General features: G+C 45.3%; 1 protein-coding gene across 1 annotated transcript in view; it reads right to left on the minus strand.

The window, feature by feature from the left end:
* The window catches only part of MTOR (mechanistic target of rapamycin kinase), a 149,960-nt gene that overhangs the window by 118,152 nt on the left and 17,620 nt on the right, over positions 1-14,188 (minus strand). Inside the window, exons 9-18 of the mRNA XM_017503042.2 lie at positions 13,095-13,281; positions 11,242-11,370; positions 10,304-10,548; positions 8,746-8,961; positions 8,195-8,400; positions 4,891-5,013; positions 4,171-4,260; positions 3,489-3,581; positions 2,044-2,178; positions 1,671-1,800 (exon numbers count right to left, since the gene is read on the minus strand). Coding sequence (XP_017358531.1) covers positions 1,671-1,800; positions 2,044-2,178; positions 3,489-3,581; positions 4,171-4,260; positions 4,891-5,013; positions 8,195-8,400; positions 8,746-8,961; positions 10,304-10,548; positions 11,242-11,370; positions 13,095-13,281 — 1,554 coding nt within the window. The remainder of the gene's footprint in view (positions 1-1,670; positions 1,801-2,043; positions 2,179-3,488; positions 3,582-4,170; positions 4,261-4,890; positions 5,014-8,194; positions 8,401-8,745; positions 8,962-10,303; positions 10,549-11,241; positions 11,371-13,094; positions 13,282-14,188) is intronic.

Genomic DNA, 14,188 nt, shown 5'->3' on the forward strand with positions numbered 1-14,188 from the left:
AAAAAAAAAAAAAAAAAAAAAAAAGGCAATGTGGCTCTTGGGCCAGACCATTTGACAGAAAAAAAAGCCCCAAATTTCTGATTGCTGCTAGTTTTGCTAAAGCTCTGAGCCTTGCCTCCGATTTCCCTACCAATTAAAACAGGGAGAATCAATTCTATCCTCTTCATCCATACATACAATGGGAATGAAAACCATCAAAGAGGCACTAACAAAGAATGAGACATAGATAGAGGTGATGGGGTCATAACGTGTATCTCTTACATTGGCACCAAAAAGCAAACAGACTTGGCCTGTCAACCCTTGACAAAGAATCTGGACAGGCATGAGGACTCGGGCCACAATGGGAAGCACATCCCTGTCTGGCATTCAAGAAACTACTGACTTTTCATTCAAAAGTTGCTAAATTAGCCAATATCCTATAACTTCCCAGTATTCCAGCTCCAGACTTTCTAAACACAACCAGCAAAGGCTCTGTGAGTGAGAACTTGGCAAGTCTTTCATGGCTGCCCTCTGTGGGTAACCCCCCGTACAGACACCGAGGAAGGAGAGCTAAGCAGAATCCTAGCACAATTAAGGCCTGAAGAATATCTCAGTTTATAGTGTTACTACTCAGTTATTTCCCTTTATACAATCCTCTATATATAATCATATATTAGTTCTTAGAATGAGTACTTAAAGAATATCTCACCACTCAGTTATTTCCCTATATATATATAACGACATCTGAGTTCATAATCGGAGGAATGCCTAGAGTAGACACAGTACAGAGCATGAATTAAGGAATAAGCAGCTTATAGTAGGAGGAATGTCTGGAGCAGACACAGTGCTGAGCATGATTTAAGGGAAAACAGCTATACGAGGACAAGAATCCATGGCCCAGGCAGCAGCGTTCAGTATCGTAAAGATACTCCCTGTATGGTAGGCTTGGGTCAAGAGCCACTCCTCCTGATAAAGGAGTTGTAGGACCTTGCTCCAGTTCTTGTGGAAGGCTGCTCTCAGACCAGCAATCCCTCGAGCATCCGAGGGCTCAAAACCCCTCTGGATATTCGCAACTTAGTGACTGTGAACTTTATCAGCTCTTGTTACTGTGCTGCTGGAAAAGCATCTTCCCATAGAACTCATTGGAAGCTGCCAGCAGGTGGCGGTAATCCTGACAGCTCTGTCATTAGCGTGACTTAAAGCATCCTCCTATAAATCTTCTTAGTAGCTTGTCCACAGAGACAGGTATCGTACACTGTACCCTCTTCACTGCACACGGCCCACCTCCATGCCTCAGTGACCTAATGGGGGTGGACCCCTTACTGCACACGGCCCTTACCTCGATGACCTAATGGGAATGGACCCCTTGCTGCGCAGTGTCCACCTCCTAGCCTAGGTGACCTAATGGAGGTGGACCCCTTGTTTTATTGCTCACAACTCTATGACTATCCCTAAAGATGACTTCACTCACTGCCCTGCCCCCTAACCTATAAACAATAAATACATAAGCTTCTGGACATTCGGGGCCTTGCCTGACTCCGCTCAGAGGTGGCATGGCCTCCGAAGCCCAGCTGCATTTTCCTTGTACTTCTGTGTCCTGCCTCTTTATTTCTTGGATCCTGTGCCTCAGCATAGCATAAGGGACACCCCACGACCCTGTGGGGCCCTCAGCCCTACAACCCCCAACTTACAGGAATCCTGACTTGACTTGGATTCTGACAGGCTGACAGCAGAGGCATCCCGGGACTGGTCTATCATGCCAATGTTCACTTTGTGCTTATAGGGATCCAAAGCCCCTAAAAGCCCTAACACACGGATGGCCTGGGTGGGAAAGGAGAGAGGGGAAAAAGAAAAAATTTATCACAACATGATTATAAGTATCACAGATACCCCTCTCAGGTTACAGAATCCCCAATTCACACACAAATGACCAGCTACATGAACAAAATGGAGAGGGACAGGAAGTCTGACTGATACAGTCAGAGCATGTTAATGCAACAACCTTCTCTCTCTTGTCATCCTCCCAGCAAAGTCTTTAAAGACCAAGTCTGCCATGTCCCCTACCTCTCTGCGTGTACCCTGGTTCTGCTCAGTCTTCAGAAAATTCAGTAGCACCTCAAGCAAAGTAGGGTACTTCCTGTAGGGCTCTACCACATAGCCAGTGCTGGCCACCAACTGTCCCAGGGTCCACAGAGCCACCTGGATAGGCACAAGAGCACATGGTTCATTGAGCCAGTATGAGAGAAAAGAAAGCATAGTTGAACTCTTTGTATAATGACTGTAATGGAGTGTTAGAGGCTGTAAGAAGAAAAGAGGTTTCCAGTAGATACTACCATGAGCAAAAATCCTGCAAGGGCATAAAACCAAGGCTGATCAAGCACACAAGCCTACAACAATCACTGGATCAAGAGACAAAGAAAATTCCCATCTTTCTCAAAGAAAATACATCACTCTGGCCAGGTGTAGTGGATCATACCTATAATCCCAGCACTTTGGGAGGCTGAGGTGGGTAGATCACGAGGTCAGGAAGTCAAGACCAGCCTAGCCAAGATGGTGAAACCTCGTCTCTACTAAAAATACAAAACATTAGTCGGGTGTGGCAGCAGGCACCTGAAATCCCAGCTACTCGGGAGGCTGAGGCAGAGAATTGCTTGAACCCGGGGGACAGAGGTTGCAGTGAGCCGAGATCGCACCATGCACTCCAGCCTGGGTGACAGAGTGAGATTCCATCTCAAAAAATAAAATAAAATACATCATTCTTCTGTATCCCAAATGATTAACAGGAGGCTCAAAAGGAAACTAAGATTTTTTGTTGTTGAGACAGGGTCTCCTCAGTTTTTCAGACTGGAATGCAGTGGTGTGATAACAGTTCACTGTAACGTTAATCTCCTGGGTTCTTCCATCTTAGCCTCCTGAGCAGCCTCTTGAGTAGCTGGGACTATAGGTGTGTGCCACCATGCCCAGCCATTTTTTTTTTTAAGTAGAGACAAAGTCTCATTATGCCCAGGCTGATCTCAAACTCCTGAGCTCAAATGATCTTCCTGTCTCAGACTCCCAAAGTGCTAGGATTACTGGTATGAGCTACCATGCACAGAAAGAAATTAAAACTGCTCTTTAGTCTAGTCGTCTAATAGCCTCAAACTGGGAAAGCAGAACCAGGGCTGGGCAAGGATGAGCTGAAACTCTGTTCCCTCAAAGGCAGTGGCCAGGGTTTTCTTTTTCCCTCTGATAGCTGGGGCTCTGATAATTGACCTGCATTTTCTTTTGTATAGACAAAATGGCACTGGTCAGCCTTGATACTCACTAAAACTGACTCTGGATCAAAATAACAGGTAATTCTGGTTCCAAATCATTCTATTTTTAACTCATTCAACAAATATTTTTGAGCACCTACTATGTGTCCTGGTCTGTGCTAGGCACTGACTGAGGACACTGAGGAGAATAAGGAGAAACAAGGTTCCCAGCCTCATGGAGTCTGTCTCACTCAACCAGGAAGCAGTAATACTCACCTGCCTTTTGGCCAACAAAGAAGAATCCTGGAGCATGTCCATGATGATAATAAAAAGTTCATCAACCCATTTTCTCATTTCCAGGCCACTAACCTGCAAAATGAAAAAGAAGGTGGTAGATGGGGTTAGAAACTATGGCATTAAGAAGTATTTTGGGCCAGGTGCAGTGATACACACCTGTAATCCCAGCTACTCAGGAAGCGGAGACAGGAGAATTGCTTGAACCTGGGAGGCAGAGGTTGCAGTGAGCCGAGATCGTGCCACTGCACTCCAGCCTGGGCAACAGAGTGAGACCTCATCTCAAAAAAAAAAAAGTATTCTGAGGCTAGGCACAGTGGCTCACACCTGTAATCCCAGCACTTTGGGAGGTTGAGGAGGGTGGATCACCTGAGGTCAGGAGTTTGAGACCAGCCTGGCCAACATCGTCAAACCCCGTCTCTACTAAAAATACAAAAATTAGACAAGTGTGGTGGCACACACCTGAAATTCCAGCTACTTGAGAGGCTGAGGCACAAGAATCGCTTGAACCCGGGAGACGGAGGTTGCAGTGAGCCGATATTGCACCACTGAACTCCAGCCCGGATAGAGTGGAAATGTCTCAAAAAAAAGAAAAGAAAAGTATTTTGACTTCCTTAGAGGTGAGTTTCTTTTCACCCTATAGAAAAAGTAGCTGTCCCTTTACCTGTGCCAATTCTCCTATTGTGGCCAGGACATTGTTGATCACACCTGGGTTTGGATCAGGGTCTGGATCTTTCAGTTTCAAAATTAATGCCTAGGGAAAGAAGTTATGAGAAAATGAATGCAGGTTAGACTCCACTAGAAACCTTTCTTTTATATAAGTAAAATTCACCCAGGAGACCATCTCAGTCGTAAATAAATTCCTTCTAGGCTTTGTGAATCCAAGATTTCTCTGGAATGTAAATTCTCAAACTTTTCTCCATAGAGCTGGGAAGCACCATGACATAAAAGTGTTTCTCATGTCTCCTCTAAATTGTATCTCAGTGATTGCTCATCCAGATTCACATGTTATAAAGGACTTCACGTGACTAACGTGTTCAGATTTGAAGGTTGTTTCAGATTTTCAGGATCATTTTTTCCTCATTTTGGGAGAGCTATTTTATGCTACTCTCCACCTGCTTCTCCTTTCCACACACCTGTGATGATGTGCCTGAAGCATTAACTCTTACCTCTTACAAGGAAAGCACTTTCCTGTGACTGATGAGATTCTTGGTATTCTTTAACCTAAAGTGCTTGATATGGCCCTTTGGTCTCCAAGCACGGGAGCCAAGAAATCATCTACCTTGTTCAGTGTACTAATGAGCACTGAAACACTCCCATCTCCCCACATGAACTGATATAAGACAATGCAGAAAGAAGGTGCCAGCCTCTCGGTTTATGTTACCTTCAGAATAGGCTCCATGTAGGGGCGGATGAGTCTAGGGGCATTGGAGACTAGGTGCCCCAGCATGCGGGCACTCTGCTCTTTGATTCTTCCAATCCCACTGTGCTCCAGCTCTGTCAAAATCTGTAGGGAAGAAAGGCTCATATGTTCTCTATGGCAGAAGACATTCTAGAGAGAGACGGTGTCAAACAGAAAACCTGGCAGGGAACCAGAGGAAAAACCCAGACCTCCAGAACAGATGAAGTAGCTGCTAGATACTCAATGAGCAACAGACATCTCTACAGCTAACAGAACAGCCTCAGATACAGCTGCGACAGGAAGAAAAACTATTTGAAAACCTGCCCCCTTTCCTCTCATCACAGCACTCCAAGGTCCCACAGTCCTCTCTAAAGCAGAGCTTTTAACAGTGCAGCACAGCCAGAGAAGACTAAGAAAACCCACAGGGAGAGCTGTGAGTAGTTTAGGGTCCCATAAAAATGAGGAATGAAGGGAGGGCCCCTTGGAAGAAAAATATTTGTCCAGACAGCAAATTACTAAGGACTACAAATAACAGCAAAGGAAACAAAGAAAAGTTAGAACAGCTATGACGTTGAGAGAAGTGTTGATATTCTATAGCTGTTTAGGGCATTATCTAGATAAACTTCAATAGGTAGGGATCACATCAGTAGGATCCCCAGAAGGCTTACTGACTGGATCCTTACAACACCAGCAAATCAGCACATTATGTTCATGGTGACAGAGACAGCATAATATGGACTATCCAGATTTCTGGATAGCTAAAGCTGCCAGAAGGAAGTCACTGAGCAGTGAAAAAAGCAGATGTCACAGAGTTCAGGTTAACTCAGCTACCCAGAGGAGTCTACAATTTAACATTACATTTTGTCTCAGCTTACTGATTTAATAGCCTGATTTGCTGGATTCCCTAGACAGCCTGTTTCCCCAGTCATAGCAGACCACAGGGAAAAGAAAGGGGATACTGAGAACAGACCTGCAGCAGCAAAAAGACATGGGTGACTGCGAAGAAATGTGTCTCACGGAGCAGAGCCCAAATAGCTGCAGCAGTGGGGGGGCTAACCCAAAGAACCCCAGGTTCACTTCCAGAGCCCAAGAGCCTCACTGCATCCTAATAACAATAACCAATGCCCACCCTGATGACTAAGACCTCAAGAAAAGGTCAAAGCCGGCTCATGCCTGTAATCTCAGCACTTTGGGAGGCTGAGATGGGCAGACTGCTCGAGCCCAAGAGGCAGAGGTTGCAGTGAGACAAGATGCCACATTGCACTCCAACCTTGGCAACAGAGTGAGGGATCCTGTCTCAAAACAAAACGCCAAAGCCTTTACTAAGGCATGAAAATGTACAACTCAATTTAGAAAAATCTATATCAAAGTTTAAAAAGAAAAAGAGTAAAGTTTCAAGGGCTAAATTCAGTACATAGTAAATTCATTCAAAGGAGTTTTACACTCTTTGATATTGAAAAAAAAAATGAGAAGGCCTGATAGCTTCATGTCAGCTTCAAGAAGACTGGAGCCATGCCCGGCTTGTTCACTGCTATATTCCCAGTGCCCAGAAGTACCTGGAACATACACGTGCTCAAACATTAAGTGGTATTTCTTATTTTTTTCTTTCTTTTTTTTTTGAGATAGGGTCTCACTCTGTCACTCAGGCTGGAGTGCAGTGACGCAATCATGGCTCACTGTAGAACCACAACTTACCAGGCTCAAGTGATCCTCCCACCTCAGCCTCCGAGTAGCTAGGACTACAGGTACGCACCACTACACCCAGCCTGGTGTATATTTGTATATTTCGTAGAGACGCAGTTCGTCATGTTCCCCAGGCTGGTCTTGTCACTCTTGGGCTCATTTGATCCACCTGCCTTGGCCTCTCAATGTGCTGGGATAACAGACATGAGACACTGCACTCAGCCTTTCAGGAGACATTTCTATGCCAAATTCATTTAGCATGATTTGAGCTAGCAGGCTCAACAGTGATTTCTGTTTTTTTGAGACAGTCTTGCTCTGTCGCCCAGGCTGGAGTATAATGGCACAACCTTGGTCTACTGCAACCCCCACCTCCTGCATTCAAGCAATTCTGCCTGCACCAGCCTCCTGAGTAGCTGGGATTACAGACACCTGCCATCACGCCTGGCTAATTTTTTTCTTTTTAGTAGAGATAAGGTTTTACCATGTTGGCCAGGCTGGTCAAGTGATCTGGCTGCCTTGGCCTCCCAAAGTGCTGGAATTACAGGCGTGAACCACCACGCCTGGCCTTCAACAATGATTTCTGTTCCTTCCTAAACCTGAGGAATTTTTTAAAGACTTAAAATGATAGGCAATTCTAACACAGGCCAGCAGTTAAATAAATCTTTAGGCTAAAAATAGAGGTGCCAAAATAAGCGCAACTTTCTAATTTGATTGATGATATAATTTACGGCCACTTTTTGACAAATTGTGAAAAACATTTCTCTGGAGTTACATATATTAATGATTTTCTATGTTTAAGTTCCATATATGTTATAAAAAGTGTTTACTTCAAAAGAAACCATAGGGAGGGTCAGGAAGCAGACAGAGAGCAACGGGGACTGGAAATGAGTGCGTGAGCCACACAGAGATCCAGAAGAGGAAGGTGGAAATAACTTCGCCAGGCAGGATTGGACCACGTATTGCGCACCTGGAGGCCACAGAACTTACTCAGGTAGGTGAAGACAAAAATTCAGGAGCCATGTCTCAAGAGGAATTAAAAATCCCACTGGATCTAGTAGCAAGGCCAACCTAAATCTATCTTAGGCTATAGACCAAGCAGCTGAGCTTGGCATTCTCACATTATTTAAGAACGAAAGCCAGGATCACAGAATGGGGCAATGACTATTAGAATACATAGTGGAAACGGTCTCACACTGGTTATTTTTCTGAAGAACAATGGCCTCCATGCTTGACCTGGCAGCAACAAGGAAAGCAGGAGAGAGGAAGGACAGGGAGGCACTGGGAAGTCTGACACTATCTGCAGCAGATCGAGCCAGCAAGCAAAGAGGGCCAAGAAATGGGATCACTGGTGACTGACTTGCCAGGAAGAATAAAGAGGTGCATGAGGGGACTCATACTGACAAAAGGCTCACGAGGTGATGAGCACTGGAATTGCCAGTATAAAGCCAGGGAAACATGTGAACCCTTGCAGACAAATGTGACTTTTCCCAGGTACCTCAATCTTTCTCCCCCATCCTTGTCCTCAACTCTTGCTTCCTCAAGCAGCTCTCACAGTGAGAGTCCTGTGCTCCCTGCCTGTGGGTCTGACCATCATCCCGGTTACCTGGATGAGCATCTTGCGCAGGAAAGGCATGACAAAGGCGGGGTTCATGCTACTGAGTTGGCCCACAGTGCAGATGGCCAGCTCCCGGATCTCAAACACCTGGTCATTCAGAGCCACAAACAAGGCCTGCAAGTTCTCCGCCTGGGCCAGGTGTGCATCAAAGCGCTCATCCAGGGACGCCAAGACACAATAGCGAATGTCAGGGTCTGCAAGAGCAATGGAGCCTTTGAACATTTCTTCATGACCCCATCACTCCAGCCCTTCTCTACCTCCACTGCTATCAGCATAGTGGGAAGATTCCAGATGCTTTCTCTCATGTAACCTCTATCATTCCTTTCTCTACTCATAGGAGTAAAGACAAAAGAGTTAAAGACATTATCTTACACCAACAGGCTGGAGTAGCCACGCCTAAACACCTTGGCAGAGAAATAGCTGAGTATCAGCTTGTTGAGATCTAAGATCTCTGGAGAGGCCATGTGATGAAACTGGCTACTACCAGCTGCCCTAAGCTTCTCAACTCCCCTAGATGGCTTCTGTTTCAGAAGTCTTACCAGGATCTGTTATCCCAACCACGAGCAGTTTGCTGAGCACATCTGCCACCACTTGCACTGCAGTCTGGCTAACCACATGAGCATGGCCACTGATGAGGTGGATGGAGGGTGTGAGCAGGCGGGAACAGGTACGGGCAGCCTCCATGCGGATCTCCTTGTGCTCACTGTTCAGGAAATGATCTGCACAGTGGCGAACGAATTGGGTCAGAGAGTGACCTGGATAGAAAGGCAGAGAGAAAACAGAATAAACACTGCTGTTGTGGACAGGCAGGTCTGCTTGCTAGGTGAATTTTCCATTTTGAGGCTACTAGCTCTACTTTCAACCAGACACTGATCAGTAAGATACTGACCCAGAGCTCTTAAAGGGTAACAAGTAGACTTGCAACCTGCAGAAAGGCAAAGGGGGTTGTGAGGGGGCAGGGAGAGATAAAACATACCTCTCAACCCTAGCCTTTTTATATTCCCTTCAAAGAATAAATGATTCTGTTTTATTCCAACTCGACCCCTACCATTCTCAGAGAGTAATGCAATTCTTGATCAAATTTACCTTGCCTGTTTTAGTTCCCAGATCTAAATACCAGACAAAGAGTCTACGTAGGCTGGGTTTAAACATAGCTACTTTCTATTCACTAGAAATAAATTATCACAAGTATGAATCAGTGTAAGCGGAGGAATTGCAATAGAGAAACCACAGGTGGCTGTTTCCAGACAGCATCTTCAGGCTTTCTGTGCGTGTTTCCCCACAGTCTTGACCAATACTACCTACATGATCTTAAATTTCAAAAGTATCAACTTTTCTCTTGAAATATACCTCTGTGGGGTATTAGTGGGTTTATTTGCAGTTTAGAACTACACAATAAAGTACTTTTAGAAATCGTATCACTAGCTGGGCACAGTGGCTCACAGCTGTAATCCCGGCGTTTTGGGGAGCCGAGGCAGGCAGATCACTTGAGGTCAGGAGTTCGAGACCAGCCTGGCCAACATGGTGAAACCCCACCTCTACCAAAAATACAAAAATTAGCCGGGTGTGGTGATACGTGCCTGTAGTCCCAGGTACTTGGGAGGCTGAGGCAGGAGAATCACTTAAACCCAGGAGGTGGAGGCTGCAGTGAGCTGAGATCATGCCACTGCATACAAGCCTAGGTGACAGAAAGATACTTTGTTCCCCCCAAAAAAAAAGAAAAGAAAAAAGAAATCATACTGCCATAGACATGGAAACACCCAAAAGCCCATTTATACATTCTAAAACATTACATATCATCTCAGCTACAAGGAAGTAAAGTGAGGATGTGAGGGGGATCTGTCTCTGAAGCATTATTTCTTTGGATCAAAGTGTACTTTCCCTCAAACCAACTGCCCAAAACTCAGAATGGGACAAAGAAACAAACAGTAGGAATTGCCAATACATGGAAAGAGTCTAGGAAGGATGAGCTGCTACAAAATCAGTTACCCTGTCTCTAGGACCCCGGCAAGATCCAGGAATCCTAGATACCTTCATTCCTTTCCCAAAGTTTCCAGCATCTCTCACTATGTTGACAAGAGCACTATAATTTCTTACCTTCAAATTCAAAGCTGCCAAGCGTTCGGAGGGCAAGAGTGATGCTGCCCACATCACTGGCCTCAGGGAGAGTCGTGAGCCCAGGGGAGGCCAGCTGATGGGCCAGGCCTTTGGGCATGCCTGGGTGGCGGAGCGGTTTGTGCATAAGGACCAGGGACAGCATTTTCAGTAGCCCGTCTTGAATGTCCTTCTTTAGCTGTGGAATCTGACGGCTCAGGTCATAGAGTACCGCAGTGAGGGCAGGGCTAAAGGGAAGGAAACAGTCACATAAGGGCTGAGCACATGACACTCAGTCTGTTCTTGGGAAAAAACAGCATTTCTCTCCCAGCAAGGGGATCAGGCCTCTGTTCTTTAGAGTAGAAAGGATGCTATGAAATAAGAATAAATGTGTAAACTCTCTTTGCTTAGTCTCAGGTCTCTAAACAATCTATGAGTTTCTGGTTCTTGCCACAGGAAGACTTGCTCACTATAATTCAGCCACTACAGAAGACCAAGACTCAACGAACACTCTGGCAAGCAGATCAAGAACACTGTCCTTATTGTACATATGAAAAGAACTATAGTTTAGGGAGCTTAAGCAACTTGCCCAATAATGGTATTTGTAAATATTTATCGAACACTTCCTATATGCCAGGCATGGTCCTAAGAATGACTGTATCATGAATCCACAGCAACCTTAGACAACAGGAATTACTACTGTACCCACTTTTCAGATAAAAAAAAAATGAGGCTTGGGGATATTAAATAACTTAGTCAAGATCACATAGCTAGCTAGTGATGAAACTAGGATGCAGTACTAGCCTATGTGCTTTGTCTAAGCTATCCTGCCCATCCAACTGAATGTGCAAACAACCATGCCTCCCTCTTTTAACCCAGTCCCAACACTGCAGACCAAACCTCACTCCGATACAGGGCAAGCTCAGGTTTCTGACACCCACCTTAGTCCCACTGCCAGCATGGGCTCCAGCAGCTCCTTGATATCCTGCTGGATGCCTGGCCCCATTGCTCGAGCCAGCATGCTGATGCAAGTAAAGACAGTGGCATCCACCTGCATTGCCTTCTGCCTCCTGCAGAGAAACAGACAGTGGCTAGTTGAGACATAATGACATTTTTTAACGTCCCACCTCAAAATCACTTTGGGGCAAGGAGAGCAGGTTACTCAGGCAGTGCTACAATACATGGGTGTGCAGGCTGTCCACAGCACAGTTCAAAAGGGCCCATCACATCACAATTATTGTAGATTTGTATATTTCTACAACAATCCAGCAGATGGCAGTAAAGTATCTTAAGGAAGGGGCCCTTTTTCTGAATTCACACAGCAATACCATATGAGTTAGTGTGGTGCTCACCAAGATACTTACGTAGGAAGCAAGCTGAACAATGTGTTCATGATGGGCAAGAGGGCAGCACACAGCCATCATACAGAAAGAAATCATTCTATGATGAGAATGCTGGGCTTTGGAATGGGGCCAGGCACGGTGGCTCACACCTGTAATCCCAGCAGTCTGGGAGGCTGACGTGGGTGGGTCACCTGAAGTCAGGAGTTCGAGACCAGCCTGGCCAACATAGTGAAACCCCGTCTCTACTAAAAATAGAAAAATTAGGCCGGGAACGGTGGCTCATACCTGTAATCCCAGCATTTTGGGAGGCTGAGGCGGGCAGATCACAAGATCAAGAAATCGAAACCATCCTGGCCAACATGGTGAAACCCCATCTCTATTAACAAATATAAAAATTAGGGTGCACACCTGTGGTCCCAGGAGGGACCAGGGAGGCTGAGGCAGGAGAACTGCTTGAACCTGGGAGGCAGAAGTTGCAGTGAGCCAAGAGCACATCACTGCACCCCAGCCTGGAGCCTGGTGACAAAGGGAGACCCTGTCTCAAAAAAAAAAAAAAAAAAAAAAAAAAATTAGCTTGGCGTGGTGGTGCACGCCTGTAGTCCCAGGTACTGAGGAGGCTGAGGTGGGTGGATCAGTTGAGGCCAAGAGTTTTAAGGCTAGCCTGGCCAATATGGGGAAACCCCATCTTTATAAAAAAATACAAAAATTAGCTGGGCATGGTGGTACATGCCTGTAATCCTAGCTACTTGGGAAGCTGAGGTGGGTGGATCACTTGGATCCAGGAGGAGGAGGTTGCAGTGAGCCAAGATCGCACCACTGTACTCCAGCCTGGGTGACAGAGCAAGACTCCATCTCAAAAAAAAGAATGAGTGGCACATATTAATTCACCACAGCAATCCTTGCTAATAAACAGGGAAGTATAAAGACACAATCCTGAGACGAAAGATGAAGAACACTGACCCCCTTGCCTTAGCGAAGACACCCTGGCCTCTCCATCTGGCAGGATGCTGAGGGCTTTTCTCATATTTTATTTGCCAGAAGGTTTAAAGAGATAGAATAACTTACTTAACTTCAGCGATGGGGAAAAAGATGACCCTTAGGTTCCTTCAGTTCCAGTCAAGGATTCCTCTCTTTAGGTCTTATATCAAAATAAGACTTTTAAAAGCCAGAGAAAAAAAGCAAAGCTAGCCGATTCCCAGTAAATAATAACACTGAAAATAGCATTGGCATCTCACATGTTCTCATTCAACCTCCCCAAATATTTACATATATGTTATTTCATTTGGAAAAGCTTAGAATTCAATATGGAAAGGGCTATTCTTCATACGATTTGCGATACCCTGGAGTTTAATGAAGCATAAAATGAGCTTAAGCTCCGTGGATCTGGGATGGAGCATCCTTCCTCTCCAACCAAATGGAGTGGAAGGTGAAATCATAACAGAGGTGCTTACTTATGGGCGAAGTCCTTAGGGGGCAGGGCTGCTCGGATTATGTCCAGCACACGAGGCAAATAGACCTTAAACTCGGACCTCACAGCCACGGAAAGTAGCCCCAGGGCTTGGAAGGCTGCTGTACGTTCCTTCTCCTTCTTGACACAGCTTAGGACGTGGTTCATGGTATCTTGGAGATACTGGGTATCTGAGCACAGAAAAGACAAAGTAATAGTTCAAGGTCAGGGTTAAGAGCCACACATCAACAGTCAAGGCCCTATGTAGCAATTCAGTTGATGAATAAATTAAGAAAGTGGCCAGGCACAGTGGCTCATGCTTGTAATCCCAGCACTTTGGGAGGCCAAAGCAGGAGGATTGTTTGAGGCTAGGAGTTCAAAACCAGCCTGCGCAACATAGCAATATCCTATCTCTACAAAAAATAAAAATTATTATATATATTTTTTTACTTTCTTCAACATGGAAAGCAGAACATAAAAATTATTTGTTAACATCTCTTTCCTGAATTAATTGAAAAAAAAAGAAAAATAAATAAAAAATAAAAATTTAGCCAGGTGTGGTTGTGCATGCCTGTAATCCCAGCTACTCAAGAGGCTGAGTCATGAGGATCACTTGAGACCAGATAGTTGGGGCTACAGTGAGTTGTGATCATGTGCACTGCACTCATGCCTGGGTGTAAAAGCAAGACCTTGTCTCAAAAAAAAAAAAAAAAAAATAGGGCCGTGTACAGTGGCTCATGTCTATAATCCCAGCCCTTTGGGAGGCTGAGGCGGGCAGATCACAAGGTCAAGAGATCGAGACCATCCTGGCCAACACGGTGAAACCCCGTCTCTACTAAAAATACAAAAAGTAGCCAGGCATATTGGTAGACGCCTATAGTCCCAGCTACTTGGGAGGCCAAGGCAGGAAAATCGCTTGAACCTGGGAGACGGAGGTTGCAATGAGCCGAGATCATGCCACTGCACTCCAACCTGGCAACAGAGCAGACTCAGTCTCAAAAAGAAAAAAAAAAAAAAAACCTGAAAAACAAAATAAAAGGTCATCAAAACAGTATCATGTAACTATCTCCATTAGTGTTACATTTCGACACAAGAATT

The sequence above is a fragment of the Cebus imitator genome, unplaced genomic scaffold (assembly GCF_001604975.1).
Source record: "Cebus imitator isolate Cc_AM_T3 unplaced genomic scaffold, Cebus_imitator-1.0 Scaffold15, whole genome shotgun sequence".
NCBI classification, from domain to species: Eukaryota; Metazoa; Chordata; class Mammalia; order Primates; family Cebidae; genus Cebus; species Cebus imitator.